Source organism: Epinephelus lanceolatus, chromosome 14 (genome assembly GCF_041903045.1).
Source record: "Epinephelus lanceolatus isolate andai-2023 chromosome 14, ASM4190304v1, whole genome shotgun sequence".
NCBI classification, from domain to species: domain Eukaryota; kingdom Metazoa; phylum Chordata; class Actinopteri; order Perciformes; family Serranidae; genus Epinephelus; species Epinephelus lanceolatus.
Window position 1 is genome coordinate 25,618,334 of NC_135747.1, and position 27,040 is coordinate 25,645,373.

Genomic DNA, 27,040 nt, shown 5'->3' on the forward strand with positions numbered 1-27,040 from the left:
GTCAAGAAAAAAAACCTCAGTGGTGGAACTAAATATAGGTATTGGACAGATATATGTCATTTTTGTTTGTTTGTTTGTTTGTTTTCTTTACACAGTGTGACCAGGCCTTGGCCTTCCACAAGTAGCCATTATTCCTGCATTTCTGTAGGTTGACATTTGTCATGTGGGTCTTCCACACAGAGGCAGAGAGGCAGGGTGCAACAAAAGGAGCCTCACACATCCCACAAGCCTTGTTATCATGATACATGTCGAATAAATTATTTTTGTTACAGACCAGCTGTGGATTTGCATGTAAATGCAACTCCTCAAGGGGTCAATGTGCCAATTCTCCAACATTTCAATTCAGAATCAAAGCTCAGGAGTCGAGCCGTGCTCTCCAGAGTGTAGGGGTTCATGAGGTGATGTTTTTGCATTAGATTTTTAGAGAAACTCTCTGGGGCTCCAACAGCTAAGTCAACCCTCTGCCAAATTCTCAAAACTGAAAGTCCGACTTGAAAGCATTTTGGATTCTTATAGCCTCCAGTGGAGTTTCGGCTGGTGGTCGGTAAGATGGGTTTAATAAATTCTGAACCTGATCTGCATTTCGGGGAGGAAGGAACTAAGACTGTGACTGTCTGCTGAGAATGCGCCTTTTAAAGGGTTTTTATAAATATCCGCCCAAAAACTCTCAAATTACCTGCTCATCAATCAGTCTGAAAAACAAGCGTGTAATACGCTGCTCTGATCCAAACACAAAACACATTAGGATTGAAACGTGTACTTTTCGGAAGAGAATTCACATTCAATTCACATCAAACAGTTGAGACTGGAATCATGAATATAATTATGAGAAACAAGAAAACAAACATCATAACCTGCGATGAATCAACAGACAGTCCTTTGGGTTTCCGCCCTGACAGTAAATGACAGGCAGACTGAATATACTGTGATGTTCAGGGGGTCAGGGTTACAACAAGAGAGCTTTCTAATTGCTTTCAAACAAGCCAAAATGTCAGTAGGTCAGATTATGTTATGTTATTACCTGCACTTTGTCATGGCTGCTGGTTTATTGTTCAACACCCATATTACAACCTTGTTAATAAGTCAGCTAGTTAACACAATACAAACAGTCAATTACAGTGACATATTTGTGTCTGCCTCTTGATAAGTTGCAAATGAGAGATGGTCGCAAAATTGTAACAGCGACAAAACACACATGCTTTGTAAATATTTCAGCCAATCCATACTATTTACCATCTAATCAAGTCGGTTTTATAAAAGAATCTGGATTTGTATTACAAATTAGTCTTCAGTAATTGTAAATAGCCTGAGCTGGAGAGACTACAGTATTGCAGTCATCAGGAAGAATCACCCGTCCAGAAATACATTGATTATTCATCTCAGTAATGACCTCGTGTCCCAACTTGTTAGACTTCAGTACTCTACAACCTGCCGCGTGGCTTCAGAGGCTCTGCTTACAATTTGATGCTCAAATTTCAAAACAAGCCTTTAACACATGTTCACAATTACTGAGAGAGTCTTTATGTCTTTGATGATCATAGGAATACAATACAATATTTTAAGTTTGAAATTTTGAGTCAGGCTTTCAACGGCGGTTGGCAGCTCAGTCGAGGGCTTTTTTTTCCCCGTCTGACAAGCCTATTGTAATGTCTGCGACTCACAAGGACTCAGCACTTACCACAAACTATTCAACACTTTAAGATCTGCACTGATACACCCTAAAGATAGGATACAATTGCTGGTACCCCCCCCCCCCAACGAAGATAATTGGAGAAAGATATTGCTGTCTGTATGTGGTGCAGTCATTTTTTAAGCCAAGGTAGTGGTTCCTTGTGAAACTACACAGCCAAAGGCAACCACTGATATCATCCATGTCGGCATAGCTTATCAGGAGGGGGGCTAAATGATGCTTTAAAGTTAGGCTGAATTTTGGTGAGGGAGCAACTGGCATGGCCATTTTCAAAGGGTTCTATGGTTACCCATGAGTCTCCCCTAAACTTGAGAAAGCCTATATCCAGTAAATGTGTCTTATAATCAATATACCCCTTCAAATTATAGCTGTATATTTGTCGTTTTAAGAAAAAGGACAACCAGCATTTGAACAGCAAGTAAGAGCTCCTGAAATTCACTTTTGGCTTTTGCTTTTGGTGTCCCACCCCAAGATTCTCAATGGTCCCTTCTAGCCACCACTATGAAAAATTTCTAGAGGTTGTGGACCTTTTTTTTACCTTTGGCCATCCACTCTACCTGGACTATTATGAGTCATCCTGCCTTTTCATTGTGTAAGATTTAAATGGGATATAATTGTTTGACATTTTGACAGGAGCTAGAAGAAAAGATTGGTACGTCTCTCATGTCCATGCATTAAGTATGCACCTGCAGCTGTGAAGTGATAACTTAGCTAAAAGACTGGAAATGGGGAAATAGCTGGTGTGACTGTGTCCAAATTTCCAAAATATGCTCACTGGCGCCTTAAACCCTCCCTGACTGATACAGTGTATTAAGTTTGTTTAATCTGGACGCAGTTATGTAAAATTGGTGGTTTTAGAAGGAGCTGTGATGTCACAGCTTCTTTATCTATCAACCCAGCACGTCCGTGCAGCGTCTTCAGTGGTTGCCTGGTAACCTCAAAGGTAGCCATGGAAAGTTGTAATCTCCCGTACAGCCCATTCTCATTTCCAACTCGTCAACTACTGCTGCTTATTCACTGATCTCAGTGTCACATATTGACGTGGTGAGGCATCTTCCGTGGGGGTATGATGTTCACGGGTGGCAGCGGTTGTTGACGCAGTGGGCAACATTTGAACTTGTCAAATACCCCTGATTTTCTGTATCTGATTGATCTCAGTGTCAGATACCGAAGCAGTTAGGCACCTTTCACAGCGGTATTCATGCAGCAGGCAACAACCAAACTCATCAAATACCGCCGCTTTGTCAGTGGACTTCTGTGTCTAACAACGACACACAAAGGCACCTTTCGCAGCATTATAAAACGCGTCAACCACCGTAGTAAAAAGAGCGAGAAGTCAGTACAAGGTGGATGGATCAAACAAACCTAAGACTTTCACCCAAGAGCCCAATGTTCGTTTCACGTGTCAAACCAAAAGCCAGTGGAGTTGTTTTAATAACAACATGATGTGTTAGTATGTGTAGTGATGTATAACAGTGACATGACATGACGTTGGTAATAACTGTACTTATTTTAAACCAAACCATGGTGTTTTTTTCTAAACCCAACCACGTCCAGATCTGTCGTAGGTGGGTACCTAGTGCGTCATATTGTAGCATTCAGGTCCACTGACAAAGCCATGGTATGGCGGTATGTGACAAGTTGGGAAGAGAACACGTTGCATGAAACCACAAATTGTCACTTTACATTTCTGTTTGTGCATAGATTAAACAATCATGACGCACTGTATTAATTACAGAGGTGCTTGTAGACTGATGCTCAAGCTTTAGATGGATCTAAATTGGCATTTCCACCGAACACTTTCAGCACAGCACCCTGAGAAACCGTAGGTAACCTGACATGTACCTAAACCTTAGATCTATTTTGCGTTTCCACTGCAAACAGAACTCTTAAATGTAGACAGGGTTGTTACTGTATGTCATTATGCAGAGGAACGTCTGCACCTCATTGATCATCCACAGTATGGGGGTATGTGCCGACATTGTCAGAACAAAAAAAAAAAAAAAAAAAAAACAGGCTTGAGTGTTAAGAGTCTCTGTCGTAATAGATGGGATATTTAAAAATAGTGGTGTTTGTACATTGAGTTCTGTTGAGCAAGAGTGAGGATTCTTGATCAATCAACACACTGCTGTGTTCTTAGCGTCACCATTTAGCATTGGATCAGTGTGCTAGGTACCTCATCAGAGGGGTGATGAAAAAACAGGGTGGAGTGGAGTGGTTTTATTGGTTCTATCCAAAACATTTGACAATGGAAACACAAATTCTAGTGTGTAATGAACTGAACTGAACAGAGCCGGACTACAAGGTGGAGACCAGGCTAAAGCTAGCCTTATTGCTAAGCTAAGCTAATTTTCCTTTGATTTCAGCTCCACACTTAAAGCACAAACATAAGAGAGTCGTATCCCATCCAACTCTCAGATTTAATCCTGTAAGAATTATATAAAGGAGAGAATAAAGCCTATCTATAATGGGATTTGGGGAGTACACAAGTTCAGAGTAAACTTAACAAAGACTTATGAATGTTTAAATCTATTTTCATCTCTTTTCTCCAGCCCTGTGCTCTGTATCGAATAGTGAGTTTGATCTGTGCCACAAAAGATCCATATATTATCAAGATAAATATAACATGTGTGCCAGTTTATTTTTGGGGGGGCCTCTGTCTAAATTTCACCGAGCTGAATCTAGCGCACAGTCTCAGGAAGGTTGTGCCAGATGCCTCGTCTCACTCTTAGCTCAAGTGTCCCACATACAGTGTGAGAGAATTGCTGGTTACACTGCTCTTAGGACCGGCAGAGAAGCAGCAGGTTAGAAAAAAACACCTCCCAGGAGAAATGATTCAAGGTATTGGAGAGCCAGAGAGGCGAGTAAAGTGAATGCAATTTCAAAGGGGAAATAATGGAGGTCATGGTGTTTGATGTTCCTATGCTGGCCACGAAAATGACTTGGTTGATGATGGAATCAATCACACCTCCATGGCACTGAATGTTAATGAAGATATGTTTAGTTGTTTTTTTGCATTTTTAATAACAGTGTTAACATCAAACCTAGCCATCCATTCCTCCAGACAGAGTGAAGTTCAGTTATCTGCAGCCATGCCGGGTGATATCAGCTGACTGAAGCAATAATATTTGAAATGTGACGGGTGGGTTTTTTTTTTTTTTTTGTTCCACTTTTTTTTTTGGGTGCTGTTCTTCTCTTGTGTTTTTGTTGTGATGAGTGAACACAAGGTCAAAATGGAGTTTATCCTCTGATATCACCTGCCAGTCCAGACAAGAGAAATGCTCACTCAAGGTGACATTACTTTGGTGTCTGTACTCAGCATGCCACTACATCTTTCATTTCCTGTGAGCTAAAATTTACAACTTATCCTTTGACAGGAGGAGTAAACATCTCTAATATGACCCAGGCTGTGATCTCCCTGGGTAAACAAAAGAAAACCTGCCTCATTCTCCACGATCCCTGACAATCCCACAGAAAACAATAAACAAAGCCCTTTTTTTGTTTTTATATATTTTAAATATTAGACATGAGTCAGAAGCCCTTGAAAAAAAAAACGCCTTTTAAAAATGCAGGGTATTAAAGAAGTGTACAACAATGCGATAAATTCATTATAAGATTTGTGATGTTGACAATGACTCAATTTCGGTATTCTGTGTGGGATTACTCGAAGGTGAGAGCCACAGAACGAGCGCCACTTACATAATTAGATGGAAACAGTGATAAGAGATAGATACAATAGCAGTGTGATTTAGGAGAGCTCATGACATTTCCTTATTCTTTCTGCAGTGGCACTTTATCTAAGGCCGGGGAAAGTTATTTAGTATGCAATGGATCAATCACCATCCTCAAGAAGTCATTTAAATTAACTTCTTGGGCAGATATCTATCCAGCAAAGTGGTCGACAGAGGGAAGGGACTATCAGAAAATTAAAAAAGGGACGCAACAGTTTTCTGTGTGAAATAGAAATGGAACAAAACTGAGCAAAGCATTGGCTAAGCAAACATTCCAAGATGTTCCCTAACAGATTGCTTTACTCCTTTTTTTGTCTTTGGGTGTTTTTCTTATCAAAATTTTAAACAATGAGGAGCAGACTTGTTCTCGCATCATCCTCGTTCTGGCACATTCACACTCACTCTGATTGTGTCCTATAGCTTGCAACTGATACTCTGGTCATCAAAACCATGACAGCTAAATTTATTTTTCAGTGAAAACACTGTCTGGCTTATTAATACTTAATAAGAACTGAGGGTGAAACCTCTGCACCGAGGCTCCCTTTAAATTAAGAGGAGTCCAAAGTGAATGTTTGATTCTCACTAAATAAAAATAAGCCAATGGCCATGCAGTGCATGTCTAATTGCAGATGAAGCATCAAATTAAAATGTCAGGGACTAGTTGGAGGAGCAGTGGCTGCGGAGTTAGTGCATAAATTTATGTTTGAGATTATGCCATTTTCAAGGAAGGTGTAATTTGTGCAGCAGTATAACCGGAGCAACACCATGTTATTAGTTTCGACAATTCTCAGTCATGTTAATGTCGGGGAGGAAGGAAGACAGCATGCCACCTAGTGGGATGTGAATAACCCATATATCTCACCACCAATTAGTATTAGGCTGTACTGTAAAGTGACAGGAAACTAATTCATAAATACTGTAGCAACATGAAAGAGGAGGGAAGCCATCCAGAGAAGAAAAATAAACTGTCAGTCCCGTACAGATAGGGAAACATCAACGAAGCCTTTCCAATTACTTCAAGGTTAACTGTGAGCCACTAATAACTTCAGGGAACCGGAGAAACAAAACATTGTTAGCTAATTACATAAGCAAGTCATTTAGACTGATTGATGCAACATATTTGTGCTCCCTCTCTCCTTCTCTCTTTCTCCCTTTCTCTCTCTGTCTCCCTAATTTCTCTCTTCCATATAGCAGAGGAGCATAAAGCCTGTTTCCTTTGGCAGCTGTCTCTGTGACGGCCCACACTGACACAATGAGACACTCTCCCAGCTCGGCAGTAAACCACAATCAACTGGTGAACAACTGGCGCGGATTTATCATCATCAGCTCAGGACCAAAGCTCTATGTGCGAACTGACACACTCCGCAGATAGGGAACTGCAGGCGCTGCCATTGCTGTTTAAGACAGAGGTCAAGCAGCCTGTTACTGAGGTGAGAAAGTAGCAGCCACTCCATGTGTACATTTATGCAGCGATAAACTGAATTAATATTCCTCTGGCTGTCAGCCTGATGAGATGAAGCATTCTGTTTTTCAATCGCTTTATATGGACGCCATATAACAAAGAGGCTTAAAGGGAGATCATTTATGTTTATTGTTATTTTTTGTTGCCTCCTCTGTCGCTGAGGTAACATTCAGAATGCTCTGCTCACTCATGCACGCAATGATATTTGTTATTTATAAAGAGGCATAATAACAGCTTATCCTGAATACAAGCTCAATCGGGATTTCAGCTTTTGTTGTACAGTATTGTAAATATGCTCAATAGGAATATGAATTGGTTATCCCAAGTGTTTCTATAGAATCATGAATATGATTTACAGAGAAGGCAAAAACGAGAATATTAATTTGCTCCTTGCCATGTGTGGGTTTGGTTCTGTATAAGATAAAAGAGCAGAATGTGGGATTGGTGGCACTGAATGACTCGCTGAATGTGCCCCAGCTGAAAACGAGCACTCGATGGCCTGATTGCCGAAGCCCCTCGAAGTGTACCCACCGCTTGTTTATTCACCAGACTTGAATGCAACGCGTATAAGCCCTCCAGATGCTGCAACCCTAGAGTGAAAAAATTTAAATTACTGGTGGCTCTTAATGAAATTACGTAAACAGCGACAACACTGCTGTGTGGTGAACTTCTCACTGAAAGCACTAGTCATACAGTGAGAGGACGCATCTCAGATAGCAGCCTGGATATAAAAGTACAGACACATTACTGCATTGTACCGTTGGACACAGGCTTCATGTGTAATGCTCCATTTAAAACTGACATTTTGCAATAGCACAGCAGCAGCTCATGAATTCCACCTCCCTGCTTCAGCAGTGACAGATATTTAAGTTCTGATGAGCCAATCACAACAGCAGTGAGTTAAATATGCTGTTTAGTTTGATAAATCATATCCCTCTTATCATGTTTTAGCCAGGCTGCTGTATGTAAAGCTGTGGCCTATAGGTGTAGATGGTGTTTGGGTGGTAATGTTGTGAGGTTGCATAGCTTGATGTTTCCCCCTAGTGGTATAAGAACTAAAATAGACCAGATAGGCATTGCTCAGTGTTGCTATAGGCTACATGCAGTATGTGCTAATTAATCAGGCAGGTATATTGTCTTAAATAACAAGAGAGGGTTTATGTGACTTTACTTCACCTGTGTGAATGTTTTCCTCACAGTTTGCACAATATTATGTACATAAATGAAACATAATAAATGTTTAGGATGGATGTTGTGTAGTTGTACTTGTGTAATTAACTAGCTTTCCTTTTATCACCTGGAGAATTAGGTCCAAATAATGAACAAGTATCAGCATTTCTACTTGTCCAGGACTGTTTTGAACATTTATGAATTTAGGAAATACCCCCAATAATAATAATGTAAAAAAACAGCAGTGATTGATGAGGCGGCTGAAATGGCTAGAGGACTTCTACATCATATCATCTGACAACTCTCTTCTTCTTCTTTGTCTTACTACTTCTCCCGCTTTGTCATTATCTGTATCAGACTTTTGAGATACAAAAGGAATCTAGCACATCATATTAAAGCAGTAAATATATCAAATCAATCATTCAAACCCACACAGGCACAGATGTCTGGAGAGAATGTCACACCGCACCTCATTGTTCATTTAAAAAAAAAAATCTTCATCTAAATCATTATTCGCACCCGCGTGTGCTCGAAGGTCTACTATTAGTGGGTTTTCAGGGAGAAGATGCCGAAACATAACTGTGTTTTATGTGTCTTTAATGTATTTTAAATGTCCATTCAGAGCTAGAACGGCTTCCGTATTTATAATTAAGGAACATAACTACAACATGTTCAATTTTTGCAATCGTCAATTCCAAGTTTAGCTGCACTTTGCACTTTATTATCACACTATAATGTAATATTAACACATCACAGTGTTTTCAAAACAAAACACTTCAATTCCCCAGATTTCCATAAAATCATTACAGTTGAAAGAAAAATGCTTATATAAAGATGAAATGAGCACTTTATTTTGCAATCCATATTTGGAGTAGTTCTTAAAGTCTTTGACTGATTTTGGAAAGGTTTTTCGCAATTTGCCCAAACCCTTAAATTATAGGTCTACTCCAATCTAGCTTTTGCAAATACTATAAATGCAAACAGACATTTCAAGTCTACAAGATAATGTATAAGAGCAATATCTCTAATATACCGAAATGCATATTTGACAAGATAACTGCTGTACAGATAGAGCAATGCTTTCCACAATCAAAATAATACCTTTACTTAATTCAAACAGACGCAGAAAGAGCAGCAGTGCAGCTGAGGACAGCACCATGTGACCACAGTCTGATGCTCTGACATGTGTAACACGGTGGGCAAACCATGACTCCCACTTGAACAGCTTTGTACTATCATAGGCACAAGCATATGGCACAACTTGGCAAAAAAGAGAAAACAATGTTCTCAGCCCAGATTAGAAAATGAAGATCCAAGTATTTATGGGATGATTTGAGTGAGCGAGAAAACAGAGGAAACGATGTCCTTGATAGGTCAATTTTAGGTTTAAAGGAATAATTCCACATTTGGGGAATTAGCCTTATTTGCTTTCTTTCCGAGAGTTAGATGAGAAGATCAATACCACTCTCATGTCTGTCCTTCAATGAAGTCGGAGCCAGCAGCTGGTTAGCTTAATTTAGCATAGAGATTGGAAACAGGAGGAAACAGCTCGCCTAGCTCTGTTCAAAGGTAACAAATTTCACCTGAAAGTACCTTTAAAGCTCACTAATTACACGTTCCGTCTCGTTTGTTTAATCCAAACAAAATCCAAAGTGTAAAACAACAATTGCTGTGCTGGAGGTAATGTGTGGTTAATTTCTGGAGTTTCAGCTGGTTGACTGGCAAGTAAAGAAAACTCCTGAGCAAAGCTAGCTGTCTCCCCCTGTTTGCAGTCTTTATGCTAAGCTAACCAGCTGCTGGCTCCAGTATCAGACAGTGACGTCACATCCCTGGCCCAGAATGATCCAAGTTGGATGCCAAAAACTGCGATGCGGTTACAAGTCAGACGGGCAGATGCTGATGTTGTTTCCATGTCCAGACCCTCTCTTACAAACCAGGAAATAATTATGATATTATTATTATAATAAAAGCAAACACATGCATCTTTTTAATGCAACATTTTATTGACAATTTATTTGTTTGGTTGCAAAAAGGTTGTTGTCAGGTGGCCACACTGTGAGTCCATTCCACATCCAATGACTACTATTACTCAATGCCCTTTTTGGAAATAGGAAAGAAGACATTTATGCCATTATCTATGTGTAAATTATATTCCTATCTCATCATTTTAAGCCTGTGGGAATTGTTAAAGCCAAAAGTCTTTATCCAAGCTGTCTTTGCACATGGGGGAGGTAGCCCTCAGGGCCTTTAGCCATAAATTCAGGTGACGTAGTATAAAAAGAGACAGAGTCCACAGAAATAAAAAGTCGTGGTGGATGAACAGCTGAAGCACAAAGCTTTCACCCAGAAGATTAGTGTTTAAGTCCCATATGGGTCAACATTAGCTAATTATTCGGTCCTACTTGAACTTAAGGCGGCATGGTGATGAGGTGGTGCATCGTCACCTCACAGCAAGAAGGTTCCTGCTTCAAACCAGGGGTGAGAGCGGAGTTTATGTGGAGTTTGCATGTTCCCCCCGTGTCAGTGTGGGTTTTCTCTGGGTGCTCCGGCTTCCTCCCACAGTCTAAACACATGCAGGTGAATTGGTGACTCTAAATTGTCCGTAGGTGTGAATGTGAGTGTGAATGGTTGTCTGTCTCTATGTGTCAGCCCTGTGATAGTCTGGCATCCTGTCTCCACCTCTTGCCCAATGTCAGCTGGGATAGGCTCCAGCCCCCGAAAAAATGAATAAATGAATGAACAAATTTCAATTTGTCAGCACAACTTCATTTTTGGAACTATTTTTTAACCATAACAGGATGGCTTCTCTCATGCACTGTTTGTACCTACAGAGAGTAACGCACCACAGCTTGTATATAACCCAGGTAATCATGAACCAGGAATTTGTATATAACCCACGTAATCGGAGAGGCTGCAATCACACAATCAGTGCACTGATGGGCGTAATGTAAGTAGCATAAACAGCGAAAGTCCACTTAAGGAGGCAGGTTAGCGTGGTGAATGGTTCAAACAAACACAGGACTTTCCCCCAGTAGACCGATGTTGGGGACTGTGTAAAACCAAGTGAACTATGAGTTATTTTAAGGTACTTCGTCATCATGTTTCTTTTCCTAAATATAACCTATGTAACTCTTCAGTAAGCAGGTAATGTGGATGGTAAATGGACTTGCACCACCCAATTTTAGCATTATACCACCCACATTCAACCATTCACACACTGGTGACCGAATCTACCATACAAGGTGCCACTTGCAACTCAGCATCTTGCCCATGGATACTTCGACAGGACTGGAGGAGCCAGGGATTGAACCGCCAATGGAACCATCCATCCATCCATTTTCGTAACCGCTTATCCTCTTGAGGGTCGCCGGGGGGCTGGGGCCTATCCCAGCTGACATTGGGCGAGAGGCAGGGTACACCCTGGACAGGTCGCCAGACTATCACAGGGCTGACACATAGAGACAGACAACCATTCACACTCACATTCACACCTATGGTCAATTTACCAATCCCAACCTGTGTGTCTTTGGACTGTGGGAGGAAGCTGGAGTACCCAGAGAAAACCCACACAGACACAGGGAGAACATGCAAACTCTGCGCAGAAGGGATCCCTCCTGGGATTGAACCAGGAACCCTGTTGCTGTGAGGCGACAGTGCTAACCACTGTACTACCGTGCCGCCCACCAATCAAACCACAAATCTTGAATTTTTATTTTTTCTAAACCTAACCTACGTAGACATACGTTAAGTAAGTAACATGATGACACCATTTCATAAGAACTCTAACTGTAACACGACATCTTGATTGGACGCTTCAATGTTTTCTGGGTAGAATCCTCTTATGGAACTCTCTGAAAGAAATGAATGAGCCTATTTTCCAAAATATGGAACTATTCCTTTGAATTACTTAACATCTGTACTGACCTGGACTGTCAATAGTTTACCGGGAAACCAAAATATAAACTTGTGTCTATAAGTTTTCCTTTATGATACGCGCATATGTTGAGGTGACAAAAGACGTACGTGTAGATCCGTCCAGGGGATAAGTTACAACAGTCTACAACATGCTGTACGTTTAGACAACAATTATACGGATGGCAAAGCCCAGTGATGGCATCCTGTAATTTAGCAGAAACTGTTGTTTTTACCTTCCACAAGTTTCACGTTTTAACTATCTTAAAGTATGAGATTCTGTTGTGGGAGTGAGCTTGCTTTGATATAACTTTATTGTAAATGAAGCAGACAACATCTTAATGGTGAATGAAATAGACACACAACTTCTCCTTCTAGACAAACTGTCAAGTGGAAAACAAATGGTGTTATTTTTTCACACACCAGCCCCACAATTCAAAGCATCCAAAAGTCAATATCCACACTTGGCAGTTGAGACAAAGATGAAGATGAGGTGCGAGTTGTACAAAACATTGCATCGTGGGATGGGCCTCGAGCGCCAAATGACATCGATTCAAAAAGGGCTCCATCTTTACACACTTGGTAAACTGGGGACTTAAAGTTGAGATGCTAAGAGGCCATAACAGCATAATCACAGCCGTACAGTTAGCCATTTGTCAAAAATAAACCTAACACCAAAAGGTGCGGAGGCTAAAAATGACGTGTGCACACCTGACTCATTTGTCAGTGGACTACTGATGAGCTGAAAACGGCTCTGAAACACTCATTTTCTATTACCTCCGGAGATTTCAAATGTGTTGTGAGAGCTGCTGCAGGACATTAATGTGAAGTCCATTTGGATAGGAATGAACACAGTGTCTGCCAGCACTGACTTCTCAAACAGACACACATTTTATACCAAACTGTGCAGATGAATATACCTTGTGGCACAAATTGCCAGGTCAATGCACAACTATTTGACCTACAAGGAGCATATGAAGCAATGATGAAGGGAATCATATTGTATTGATTGATAAATGCATTTTCCCTCTCTCTACAATTGGCTATCTGTCAGACCAGTGCACATCACTGGGGGCACAGATATGACCTTCTTTCTTATTGCTTGCCTTTTGTACAGCATGGCCTTGAAACCTCAGTGGACTCTATGCCTAAAATAAAGTTAATAACTTTGCAATTTCCAAACCGCCGTGACTTTGCAGACTAAGAGTATTACATTTTTTTTTTTAAAAAGGGTGATCAGAACTACTTAAATAGGAAAAATTGTTTTTGAATGTCCTCTATTCATGAGGCATATTGTGGTAACGTGTCAGAACTCTGTTTAGTGCTTTACAGTTATGTAAAAGGGTATCTAATCCACTCTATTCCAGCTTTTATCACAGCTATCAAAAAAGCAGGTATTTATGCTTATGTAAATGAGCGATGCTCTTAGCCCCCCTTTTACCGCAGATGAACAGAAAACAGAAGAAGAAAAAAATAATGGCTCAGTCTGCCGTCAGCTTCCACTGATAGCTCTTCCTTGGCAGCAGTTTTAGAAACTATTTATTTTCTCTTCAGGACTGGCCCTTAGATAGCTATTATGTAGTTTGCAACAACCCTTTACTTCTGTCTCATTTGCTTTCGTACATCAAAAGCTCATTTAGAGTGACCTTAAAAATAATGAGGACAAAATGCTGTGACAAACTTGTGCGTGAGCAGATAAAAAAAATTTAAAAAAATCAGCAGGTATTTAATATTATTTAAAATGCATATGCTCAGTTAGCCTTTCAGTGACTCAACTTGAGTGCAGATTCTAAAATGTTGATGAAAAGCAATATTAAAGCGGGTCTGTACATTTGAAGTTGTTGATGAAAACCCATGCACCTCCCCATGGACATGGTCCCTTGATTGAGAGATGTATTTAATTGATTTTATCTTGCATAATTTAGCTAGACTTTCTGGTTTCTTGCATCTGTGTGTCCTGGATTTACTAAAATCCTCTTGCTGCTCTATTTTGGGAGATGTATATAAGAATAAAGAATGCAAATGTTGTATAATTTGTATGCTACAGCTACATATAACTTCTCGCCAGTAGTCAGGGTGATGTTTGTATGTGTTGGTTGTGGTTTTTACACTTAATGTTTCATCAATAAATCATTTCTGACCAGCGACAGCTTGCACTTGCCCTACATATGGTTGAATTGAACTTAATAAAAGTGACCTGTTCTGCAAATAGGACAGTACAGCTAGGCAAACAAGTGCTTGATCAATGTCAGAGTGCACAGAGGAAGAGTTGCATTTTATCCAGAGTATATTTTGTCCCATTTTAAGTCAACATACAAGAGCTAAACACCCGCCCCTCACAGCAACAAATGACTGTCAGGGATTTGCCGAGCGACCTAATATGTGCTGTACTGTGTTGTGTAAAGTGATGTAAATTATTTAGAAGAGTCGAAGCAGGTGTGACAGCACCGCGCATGATTTTGTGGGAATAATGGTTTATACTTTATTTTCCACTTGAGTACCGGCTCTACTCTCTCATTTGCATGCAAGAAACTCAACCGCGCAACCTAGGAGTCTTCAAAGCCAGTCTCCCAGGTAATGCAGCAGCTTGAGATTTTACATCTGATCATCGCTGACTGGAGTCTTGATCATGTAGATTCAAACTGGAGGGAGAGTTCTACATGTTTACCAATTCAGAGTGGAGTCTCAACTGGCAAGGGAACGATATTTAATCTTCAAGATGCAATATTTCTCCGTTGAATCGATGCATTGTCTGATCTCTCTATTTTCGTTAAATTGTCACATTTGAGAAGATTGTTGAATAAATAACTCTTTTTTATGATATCAATCACATTTTTATTGGAAAAAGAAACAGCAGTGTGCATCATATAATACAGAATACCGAAAAAATCTAACAGGAATAAACATAATAGGTTTTATAATAATTCCTCTCATCTAAAGAAATATATACACCTGTTGACTGTGTAGCAACAGCCCGTTTTACAAATATTTACATTCTCCAGATACATCTCAGTTAAAAGATAGTTGCAACCTCTAACGCCGTGGCCACAGTGACAATATTTGGACCCTGGCTGTGGATGTCAGCATCTCCAACACTAGTGTCACGCTGCTGCTGGGGGAAGTAAGAAGGCAGGGTTCCGGTTCTAGAGAAGGTCTGCATGCTGCTCCTCGATTTGGGGCGATTTGTACCATAACCAGAGTCCTTCCAAAAGTGAGGATAGCCATGAGGATTATTGAAGACTGGTACCGGGGAGAAGCCTATTGTGTATGCATTGTCTCTGGGTCCTCTATAGCTCTGGGGTGGCACAGCACAATATGTGCCTGGGCAATCCACAGACAAGCTGTTCGCAGCATTGGATGAACCTGAAATAAAAGCGAAATGGATAAAATAAGGATGAGGAATTGGTGATGCAGGTATTACATTACCACCATATATCATTTATGTCATTCTGGGGAATATTTATGTTTAATTCAGCAGTGCGTGATGTCAAAACTTCAAAACTTCCGAGTGGAAAACTCACTTTTTAGCCTTGGCTGGAAGGTGCTGAAGTTCTTTTTGCCTCCATCGCCACTGATATCAGAGTCGCTGTCATTAAAGTCACTGTCCCCTTTACCGCTGTCCTTCACGCTCAGCTGGTCGCTGTTGCCAATGCCACTGCAAATACAATCAACAGATACAGTATGAGCCACCACTGCACCACATTAGCTTGATTATTGATATCTTGTTGGGTTTTTTTTTCACACACACTCTCTGCAACCTATCTAACCTCATTCCACTGGAATGCCACGAGCAACAAAATGCATGCACGGTGCATGTTAAGTATCCTCTGAGTACAGACAGATTCGACTGTGAATAAAGCTTATCCTATCTGAGAAAAGAAATTACATGTAGTTGTCTTACCTCACTTGCAAGCAGTATTTGTCACCTTGCCACACAGATGTTGCTTGGAAATGCTTGGAGGGCAGGAACATCTAAGAGAACAAACACAAATGACAGCACAGAGCTTAGTTTCCATTTCTGGCACAAAGATCAAGGCAGCACTTGGGAACATCATATGCATATGAAAATAAATAGATGAAAAAAAATTGCCTACTCTTGTAGTTGACTCACCTTTGTCTCTGAGTCCCCACTCCTCTCCTCATACAGGCAGGAACCATCCAGAGAGGAAGAGGCTCTCTCGTGAAAGAAGCCTCGCTGGCCGGTGTATATGTTTGGTTCTGCTGGGCCCAGCATGGGCATGGGCCTGCCGTCGAAGAGGCTGCGACACACTTCTCTCTTGGAGCCCTGGTTTCTCCCCCCACGGCTGAGTTTGCATGTCACAACAACAACCACTATTGCAATCAGCAACAATGCACATCCCCCGCCGAGCATAATAATGACAATTAGCGAGCCGTCCAAGCCGAAGCCTTCTTCATCACTTGACCGCAACACAATGACGACTTGGTCTTCGGAGGGCTGTGTGTCTGAGACGACAAACCTAATGGTGGCACTGCTGGAAAGCGGGGACCTGCCATTGTCGCTCACGGCGATTTTCATTTCCAGCACGTCTCCAATTTCAGATGTCAGCCATTGTTTTAAAGCAATTTCTCCAGTGTCTTTGTTTATTGCGAAAAGCTGCGGGTCACCTTGCACGATTTGGTAAGAGAGCTCACCATTCACTCCCTCATCCTCGTCCTCAGCTGAGACGCGAAGGGCAAGATAGCCGGCAGGTGCATTAAAAGGCAGAGGGATATCAGCAGAGTCATTTACAAGGACAGGAAAGGTGAAGTATGGATAATTGTCATTCAGATCCACAACTCTAATTCTAATTGTGGATGTGCTTGAAAGAGAGGGGGAACCTCTGTCCTCAGCTTGGATGACCAGCTCAACCAGCTGCAGAGTCTCATAATCAAAAGACCTCAAAGAATACAAAGACCCTGAGAGTGAATCCACAGAGACATAAGTGGACACTGGGGATCCACCTGGCACCTCTGAATCTAAGAGTTTGTATGAGACTTTGGCATTCTTCCCCACATCAGGGTCTCGGGCGACAACAGTGGTCACATATGAACCTGGGATGTTATTTTCCAGCACTGAAACTTCATAAAATGTCTTACTGAAGAGAGGGGGGTTGTCATTCTCATCTGTGACACGGATGGTGTACTGCCTGACAGTTTTGAAGGGTGGGCTTCCCAGGTCCTCTGCAATGACAGTCAGGTTGTACTCTGGGATCTTCTCTCTGTCTAAAGTAGTGCTGGTAACAATCATGAAGGAGTCCCCATATGCCTGCTGGAGGGTGAAATGCTCGTGCCCGAGCAGGCTGATGCGCACGTACCCGTTGGAGCCAGAGTCTCTGTCCGAGGTGCTGATCAGAGCCACGAAGCTCTCCGCGGCTGCAGCCTCGGTGATGTACGCGACTCCGTCACTGCTGGAAGTCATCGGTTTGATGCTGATCTCAGGTGCATTGTCATTCACGTCCACGATGTCGATCATAACTTTGCAGGTGGACGTGACAGAGTTCGCGCCTGAGTCCGAGGCTTTGATGTGCAGCTCGTATGACCTCCTTTTCTCAAAGTCAACCAGCGCTTTCAAGGTCACGTCCCCGGAGTAAGGGTCGATGTGGAAAATGCGCCCCGTTTCTGGTGATAGCCCGTCTGCAAACGCGTACGTCACCTCGCCGTTGGCACCGTCGTCTGGGTCAAACGCGTGCACTTTGAGGACCCGGTGACCCACCGGAGAATCCTCGTTCAGCTCAACTTTCAGCGAGCTGTGCTCAAACGTCGGGCTGTTGTCATTAAAGTCCAGCACGCTGATGTTAACAGTCATAGACCCGGACTTTGCAGGCACTCCTCCATCACTTGCAGTCACCTCGATTGTATAGGAGTCCTCCACCTCCCTGTCGAGCTCCCTCACCAGCACCAGCTCTGCAAACTTCACTCCATCCTCCCGATCGCGCACCGCAATGGCAAAATGACTACAGGGGGAAATGTTGTAGCTCTGAATGTAGTTTTCACCCACGTCCTGGTCGAGAGCAATCTGCAGAGGGAATCTGGAGTACAGCGGGACATTCTCCACTATCTCCAACTTTGTCTCGTTGCGCGCAAAATAAGGAGCGTGATCGTTGATGTCTTTCACCTCGATCTCCACGTGGATGAGTTGAAACTTTTCTTTGGAGAAGGCCACGACGTCGAAGGTGATGAAGCAGCGCGGGGACCTGGGGCAGAGCTGCTCCCTGTCGATTATCTCTGCAACACTCACAAGTCCGTCAATTTCTCTCATGTCAATCACAGATGAGTTGTTTTCCTGCATGAAGCGGAAAGATGTGTCCGGGTCATCAGCTGGATCAATCTTTAAATCTTGGGACAGGTTTCCAATCTCTGTCCCGGGAGCATCCTCTTCATAGGTGACATACCTTGTAGTTGTACACTGAGCATATTGTAAAAACAAAGAAAGCACTAAGCACAGCGCTGCAATCCTGCAAAATCCCATGTTAAAGGGTTAAAAAAGTGCCGCTCAAAAGAGTCATAAATGATGCAAGTAATCCACCTCTGTGCTGTGACAGGTCGAGTCACAACTGTGTTAAATTCTGACTTTGCTGTGGGACTATAAGCCCCGGTATATGCAAATAGCCTGCCCCCATCGACCAATGGCCTTCCAGTGGTCCACCAACAGGGGAGCGTTTGGCTCTGCAGCAAACTGCTGGTCACTTTTGGGGGGAAGCAAATGGTTTATTGGATAAACTGATTGTGGAGCTTTAGAAGGGCTGATAACAATGTGACTTAAATAAATCTGCACACGGTAATTAATTAAGTGACTAAAACACTTAGAGGACAGCAGGGCGTTTAATAAGACTATAGGTGCCATCATAGGAAGCTGAACTGATTGTTAGTCAGTCAGTTAGTTACAGGTAATTATGCAGAAACTGTGGTGGGAAAGCAGGAGGGAAACTTCACATGCCCATAAAAATGTAATTAAAATAAATAATTTGCAACAATTTAAAAGCATTCACAACATCAGAGACTTGTGAGAAACATTGGCACACTAAAAATAGTTTTGTTTTGCTGAACTTAAAAAAAGTAAGGTGTGAGTGGTAAAAAGCAGCAGTGGAAGAAGTTCTCAAATTATTTTCTTTCAGTCAAAGCACCGATACCACAATATAGAAATACTACAGCATTAAAAAAACAACTTAAGTATAAGCAGGCTACAAGAATCATTAGCTAAATGTACTTAAAATATTAAATATAAAAGCACTAATAATACATAATGACTGCTTTCACAGTGTTGTATTATAGATCAAAATACTGGATTGCATTTATTAGTACCTAAGCAGCATTTTGATGTAGTTAATCAAGGTGGAGGCATTTTATATATTCCTGGGTTGTTAAATCTATAACAATGCATTACATATTAACTTTATCATCTAACTAATCAATAGCTGTCAGGTGAATGTAGTGGAGTAAAAAGTGCACAATCCACATGGCAGAAAACATGTTGGCATTGTTCTGCAAACCATGATTAAAGAATGTGGTGAGACATGTGCTTGTGTTTGAATAGTTGTTGTTTTATTGTGGATTTTTGTATTATATGTTGTATGTGTTGCATTTTAAAATGTGTTTTGATTGGCTGCTACCTTGCCCAGGTCTATCTTGTCAAAGGGATATCAATCTCAAAGGGGCTTCCTGGTTAAATAAAGGGTAAATAAATAGATGAATAATTGCATTTGCGTGTTATAGTGTAGTGCAGTTAACATGTGACTGGTACAAAAACCACGTGGCTTTGGTTATGAAAAGATCATGTTTTGGCTTGAAAGAACCTGGTATGGGGGGCACTGTCCCTGCAGGAAACACAGCAACATCTCAATAAGAAAACAACCACTTTTCATTGCACTGTGTGTGCTGAAGAAACAGCAATGGGTTGCAACAAAACACCCACGTTTGGTGCCTAAAAAGCCGCCGCAAACAGAGCAGTGACTCACTACAACACAACCATTTTGTGTTTGTTTGTTGGTCTTCAACAACAGTCTGCAGTGGTTTGTAGCTTGGCAGGCGTCTCGCCTCGGTGACACACATCCACCATCCCCTCCACCTGTGGATGACAAAGTCAGCTCATGTGTTCTGTCACTTTAGAGACATTGATATAAGTGTGAAACGTGCAAATGTCGTATTTGTGGTTTGCAGACATGCACAATGCCAACATTTTCTTCTAGCAGCTGGAAAGCAGTGCAATAAATCCCTCTGAAATGTAGATGAATCGAAGTATAATATGACATAAAATGGGAATAATCAAGCAAAGATATTTCAGTGAAGTACTTTTACTAGGTAGGAAATGCAAAATACAAAACTCAAGAAAACATTTAATAATGGAGCATCCTAGAGTTTGATGACTTTCATTGATATTCACACATAACTATATATTATAATCACACAGCCCAATAAATATCCTTACCCTGACATTTCAGCTTAATGAAACCCAAACTATGAAGTCATAAATATTTATTTCTTTAGCTTTTTCTCTCACAATCTATCTATCCATATTAAAACGGCCCATAAATTATTTACAAAATAAGGAAAAGCACAAATCACTCTTTCTGTTGTACAGCTGTAGACACCGTCTCATCTGTTCAAATAGCGGGGGAGGAATTTAAGTATAATGTGGTGAGGGAAACCCACAAAGCCAGACAAGTGTCATTTGATTAGTGTTGTGTTTTTGGACACCCACGATGTTAATTACACATAGAATATCAGTAGCGCCGTGTTCGAGGGAAAATCTGCCTGTATAATCAAGACCATCTGTATTGTAATAAACACTCAAATGCACTTAATTTACCCTTTTCAACAATAGTTCTAAAACAAGAGCCTTGGAAGTCAGAAGAACAAAGAAGTCAGGAGAATAAACTCCACTGAATGATTTTCCCTCCCACCTCAAATAACACACACACACACACACACACACGCAACAGCTCCCATAGTGATAACAAAAGAGCATGAGTCAACCAGACCTTTGTCAACCATATGGGTGATTAGCGTCTGCTGATTAAAAGGCGTCTATGGCTCTTCAAAGGGCTCTTGACACCTCACAAAAGTTTCAGTTCAATCTGTCTGAGCCCCCAAGTGGGCACATACAGGGAGGTGTGAAAAGGCACACAACAGCCACGAAGACCAGAGATCGTTGTGATACTGTGTCAGCAAGAGGTGATAAGCCATAATTAAAGTGTTACACAAGCCCAATTTTGCTTACATATATCCAATATATCACCACCCATCCGTACATTTCCTGTCACGTTTCTGGGCCAGGTCATGGTGGCAGCAAGCTAAGGAAGTATACTCCAGATGTCCCTCTCCTTAGCAACGTTTTCCAGCTCCTCCAGAGGGATCCTGAGCTGCCAGATGTGAGATATAATCTCTCCAGCATGTTCTGGGTCTACTCCGGGGTCTCTCACCACTTGGACATACCCTGTTAAAAAAAAAAAAAAGAAAAGAGGAGGGTGCCCAGGAGGCGTTCTGACCAGATGCCCAAACCTCTTCAACTGGCTCTACTCAGAGCTCCCTCAAGATGTCTGAGCTCCTTGGCCCATCTCTAAAGCCTATTTCCCACTGGACGAAAAACCCCACTAACGCCCACTAACATCTGGCTTTTGTCTTTAATGGGAAAGGTTATCGGTATTCATTCTGCAGTTCTTGTGGGTGTTTATTGGCTCCAGCTGCAACTGGTTTCGTTTGGCAGTGATTGAAACATGTCATCCGCGTGAAAGCGTTAATTTCTGCCCCTTTTCCAGCGTGATGCAATGATGTGCTGCCACTAATTCCATCCGTCTCCATCCAAGCAGCACTCGAACATCTTTCCAAATTGGTCTGCAGTGATTTTAAAGCGAGACTAAGTAAGCAACAGATATAAAAAAGAGGTAACAACTGTAACATTTACACTGGCCTCCTCCTGCTTTCTACTGTTTACTGACCCTGTTTTCCTATTAGTGAAGTTGAACATGACACACAGAAAAGCAAACTTGCGCAAGGCCCTGTACACAGCACTGGTCTCTTAATAAACCTGCATATACACACTAATCTGGGTGGCAAAAGTGTGTGGTTCTAAGAGTGAACCCAGACATCTTTAAGACTCACCAACTCATTTTCACCACCTATTCTCTCTGTCATTACCCAAAGCTCAAACCATAGGTGAGTTGGAACACAGTTCAACTTGTAAATCAAAAGCTTTGCCTTCTGGCTCAGCTCCCGCTTCACCTCAAAGGTCCGACCCAACACTCACATTACTGCTGACACCACACCAATTCTCCTGTCAATCCAACGCTCCATTTCACCCGAAGCTGCAGCCCTTCTAGCCTCCTGGTACCTCTCTGCTGCTCCAGGAAAGCCCTGGGCCATTCAAGCCTCCTTCTCAAGCTTAAAGGCCTCTTCAGTGGCTTCTCTGGTGAGGTTGGCGCCATGACAGGCTCCCTACAACCTTCTGACCACAACTCTGAGCAGCCGCCTCCACGATGGGGGGCTCTGAACATGGCCCACACGGATTCCATGTCCCCAGCGTCTCCTGGGATGCATGATAAATTCTTCCGGAGGCGGAAGATAAAGATAGTTACAGTGGCTTCAGCCAGACATTGCCAGTTCATCCTCACTACATGTTCCATCTGATCCAACAAACCACAAGATGGTGAGCAGTCTCTTCATCTGAGTATCCTAGACGTATGGCTGCAGATCAGATGATACAACCACAAAGTTTATCTTTGATCTTTGGCCTAAGGTGCTCCTGTACCAACATGGTGTTTGTTATGGATTTAGAGGCTATTAGGAGTCAGGAGATAATGTTGAATTATTAACCAAATTAGTTGCTCTTGTACCAACATGGCGTTTGTTTCAGCCAATGAATGGCTGGCACAGAGATCCAATAATAAAAGCACAGCTCAGGTTCAGATGGGGCTGGCCACATTTAGTATATATAAATGTAAAAATTGATTTCCTTTTCAGATAATGTTGCCTGCTATATTCTTGGCAAGAACACCAGAGCGGCATGAACACAAAACAATAACAAACTGCTAAAACACTTTGCAGCAGAGTAAGCCAATTTATAATGCATGCCATTGAAAGCTGCTGTGTTTATATATTGAACTTGGAACGTGCTTCAGTCGCACCACATTACAGCAGAAGTGTTAAGAGTTTGCTCACAAATCCACAAGGCATCAAACCAACAAGTGTTTTTTTTTCTTTCTTCTCCTGAATGCTGAGGTCTGTATTATGTTGCAAACCATTAAATCAAGTGGTATTCTGGGCTGTACGCTAAGCAGGCCAGTACAATTTAAAATCGTTAAGTCTCGGAAGTGCGACGGCATCGCGTCATCACATGTGGTGCTCAGCAACGAGTGAGGAATCTTCTGATGTTGCGTTGAGTGTAAACAAGAAATGCTGCCTCCATATCTCATTATCTGCTCATTTCTTGTTTGCTTTTCGCTGTATATCTCTGTTTTAATAAAAACAAGATCATGCTGAACATATGAACACTCAGCCGGGGGGGATCAAACATAAGATACTTTTCTGCCATTACCAGACACACAAAGCCTTCAGCACAACAGGCCCATGCTGGTTGGGTGTTGAAATCCAGGATTTTGTGGCTATGAGGAGTCAGAAGGTAATGCAGAATTATTAGCCAAATTAGTTGTTTGCCACTAAGAGGATTATGCTTTAATCTTATCACGCACTTACCACTTTGTGTGGCAGTGGTTTCAAGGTAACAGCTGAGCAGCTGCGGATGAAAATATTTCAGTCTAAAATTAAAGTGCAGACATAATGATTAAAACAGCTGCTGAGCAGGTAGCCAAGTCTTGCTCATTTGTGATTTTCTTCATGTATCCTACATTGTGTTCCAGCTAACTGCCTCAATATCTAACACCGCCTACTCGTGTCCCAAGTATTTCTCTGATCAATACATCACTACAAGGTCACCAGAGGCCTTCACCACAAACAAAGCCCGGCTAACACAGGAGTGATACTTGTTTGTCACTTAAGTCAGGTGATTAATGCAGATCACGGCTTGATTAAGACGTGTGTGGTGACAGTAAGAGCATTACAGCAGATTAATGGGTTTGGCCATCTGTTCCCTCACTGAGGTGATTTTAATTAATGGTAAGAATATTGTTAATCTTGCCCTGGCAGCCAACATAACAGTAATCATAACAATGGTCAGAAATCAGTCCGATGTCAGCCGGGGCTTTGACATCATTTGAAGGCCTTTTGAAGATTCTCCATCTCGCACGCCACCAGGTAGGAAGGCAGGAAAAGCATTTGGTGACACTGGGAGCAGTAATCCTGGCATATGCCACTGGGAACAAATGTCTCAAAGGCCCACCTTTTGGATAACAGCCACCATGTCACCCACTGCTAGAAAACTGTCAGCCAGGTTTTTCTCATTTTCATAGTTTCCAGGTTTCCAGCTCCCAGTAAAGTACTTTGAGATACAGTAAAGATGCTAAAAAAGCTTTTTATAAACATGCTATTTTTGATATGTTTATTGTTTTCAATTTTGCATGTTTTACAGTCTAATTTTGTCAGTCTTCCCGAGGTTACTGCGAGGATTTTTATAGCGATGTCAAAATATCTGGTTATAGTGATCAACAGGTGAACTGGGAGCGTTAGAGTTGTGTCTGCGAGTTGGATCCATTCTGTCATAAAAAAATACACAAATATACCTGCGAATACACCACTGACACAGATACAGGGCAGAGCCACATGCATACAGGTATGTACAGAGACCAAACAGCGAATGAGCATTATGCATAAACAAGCTATTATGCATAAAACATGACACAGACTGAAAACAATAATCTGCTTTGTTTTCATATCCTGGCTCAAGTTAAAGACAACAACAGATGCTGCGGTGTTACATATAACACCATTTACTGAAAATGACAGTTGTGACAATCTAGTAATCACAGGTGTTGCAGGCTGTCACAAATACTGCATATACTATAGTTTAAATATTGGAGAAACTCACTCAGCCCGGGTCATTCCATTTGCATGATTGAAAGGTTTATACACTCTCCTGCTGTGCCAAAAGGATTTAAAGGGGAATGCCATCTAAATTAAGAATTTTAATATGTTACCTCAATTGCCTTGGAAAGTTTAAGTAATATTTATGAACATGAGCTTCTCACTCTCTCTGAGCCAGAAACCAGAGAAGTAAGTCTCAAACTTGTGATGTCACAAGTCTGGAGCTGCTCCATAGACAATGAACGGGAGACGGATTTTGTGGACCCACAGAATGTTTGTTTTCTTGTTTATACCCAAACGAGATTTATTCCATTGTAGTGTTCTCGGTTGTGAAACAGAAAATGTACCCAAGATTCCCCTGGGTGCTCTCAGTGTCATTTTTACCATGTTTACCAATTCATTGTCAGTGGAGCAGCTCCAGAGTTTACACCCGATGACATCACAAATTTGAATTTTAGCACTCTCACTTTTGGATTTGGGGAAGAGTTGCTCATGCTTATTTTTGGTGTTCTGTACGACATCTATTGCATGTCTGTCTGTCCTGGAAGAGGGATCCCTCCTCAGTTGCTCTTCCTGAGGTTTCTACCATTTTTTCCCCCGGGTTTTTTGGGGGGAGTTTTTCCTTATCCACTGTGAGGGTCCAAAGGACAGAGGGATGTCGTATGCTGTAAAGCCCTCTGAGGAAAATTGTGATTTGTGATATTGGTCTGAATAAAATTGATTGATTGATTTACTGTCATAGAAATAGCAGGTATGAATTTTAAAAATGGACATAGTGCCCCTTTAATTATATTTAAAAGAATGTATCCTCCTGAGATCACTTTTTGGGTTTCCTGCACCTTATAATTTATTCTGCTTGACTTAGACCTGTTGTCCTTATTCAAAACAAGATGGCAGCCATCTCTGCCAAGTCAGTCTGCAGCCAAATCCTGACACAAAAGTGGACAAGGTCCAAAACCTGATCAGATACTATGGTTGAAATTAGTTTATGTATGATTAATAATATTTGTAGTTTGATATGGCAACAAATTTGACCAATTTTCCAAGACACTGTTAATTAGGAAGTACTCATCTCAGGACTTAAATGTGGCCTTGTTTGAGGACATTGGGACTTCATTATCATCTTGTTTGAGGATGTTGGAACCAAATAGCTGTGACGGACTGTCTCTTACAGACAAAAGGACATGCCTTGCTTGGAGTATGACACAAGGACAATTCATCCAGGGTTACAAAACAAACAAAGCACAAGAGTTTTAGACCTGTTGCATTATTTGCCACATAGTTTTTGCACAACAACGTTCAGATATTGAAATACACACTTTTATAGTTCTATACACACTGTGACTAATAAAAACAAACCCAATGTCCTCATATGACAATGTCCTTTTTTTCCTAAAACTACTTCCTGTTTAGTCATACTTATCAGGTTCTGCTGATCCCAAACAGCTTGCAGACATTTAATATGTGTACCAAACAGAAGCTGAGGTCTCAGGAGGATATACACAAAGTTTGGTTGAAAACTGATCATACTACTGCACATATGCAAATCTCTGTTATGCTATGCAGCTCATCTATTTTAAAAACATATTTTCACATGTGTCTTATACTGTTTAAAGTTTTCTATAGTATATTTTTCTATTTCATGTTATGTCTCTGACTTTCCACCAAACCAGCAAGACAGATTCCTCTTATGTGCAAACCTACCCGGCAATGATACTGATTCTGATTCAGATTTAAACAATAAATATTCTGGTACCCGGCCATTTAATAATTTAAAGGCAATCCCTGCTGCTACATACCTAAATAGGCTCTGATAACAATACAACCTTGAAGCAAGATAGACTTGTATTCATGACACAGCGTTTATTAAATTTAGATAGGCACTGACTTTTTTTCCTGCTAAGGCTGGAAAGCCATTTACAGGCCAGCCTCTTATCAGTTTCCTCATCTCACTTTAACCTTAGGTGCTCTAATAAACTGGGGGTATACATGTCACTGCTCTGGCCGTGAGGGTCATGTGGAGGGTTTAATCTCGGCCATTTGGGCTGTCTGAAAGGCAGATAAAACAAGATTATCCCGTGCTTGGTGTTGGCCTTTGGTGAA

The 27,040-nt window shown here is 41.5% G+C and overlaps 1 protein-coding gene across 1 annotated transcript; it reads right to left on the reverse strand.

Moving 5' to 3' along the window:
- Positions 1 to 14,883: 14,883 nt before the first annotated feature.
- On the reverse strand, positions 14,884 to 18,882 carry pcdh8.1 (protocadherin 8, tandem duplication 1). The gene is made up of 4 exons (XM_033618064.2): positions 16,077 to 18,882; positions 15,867 to 15,937; positions 15,487 to 15,620; positions 14,884 to 15,328 (listed from the first exon to the last, which is right to left on the reverse strand). Exons 1-4 carry the CDS (start codon positions 18,432 to 18,434, stop codon positions 14,979 to 14,981), a joined length of 2,913 nt encoding a protein of 970 aa, XP_033473955.1. The 5' UTR covers positions 18,435 to 18,882; the 3' UTR covers positions 14,884 to 14,978.
- Positions 18,883 to 27,040: the final 8,158 nt, after the last annotated feature.

What these genes read in the sequence shown, in the direction of transcription:
- pcdh8.1 (XM_033618064.2), bottom strand. Translation starts at nt 18,434, where the DNA reads ATGGGATTTTGCAGGATTGCAGCGCTGTGCTTAGTGCTTTCTTTGTTT. An exon ending in AAATACTGCTTGCAAGTGAG is followed by an intron (nt 15,621 to 15,866) that starts GTAAGACAACTA and finishes TTGTATTTGCAG; the next exon opens with TGGCATTGGCAACAGCGACC. An exon ending in CTTCCAGCCAAGGCTAAAAA is followed by an intron (nt 15,329 to 15,486) that starts GTGAGTTTTCCA and finishes CTTTTATTTCAG; the next exon opens with GTTCATCCAATGCTGCGAAC.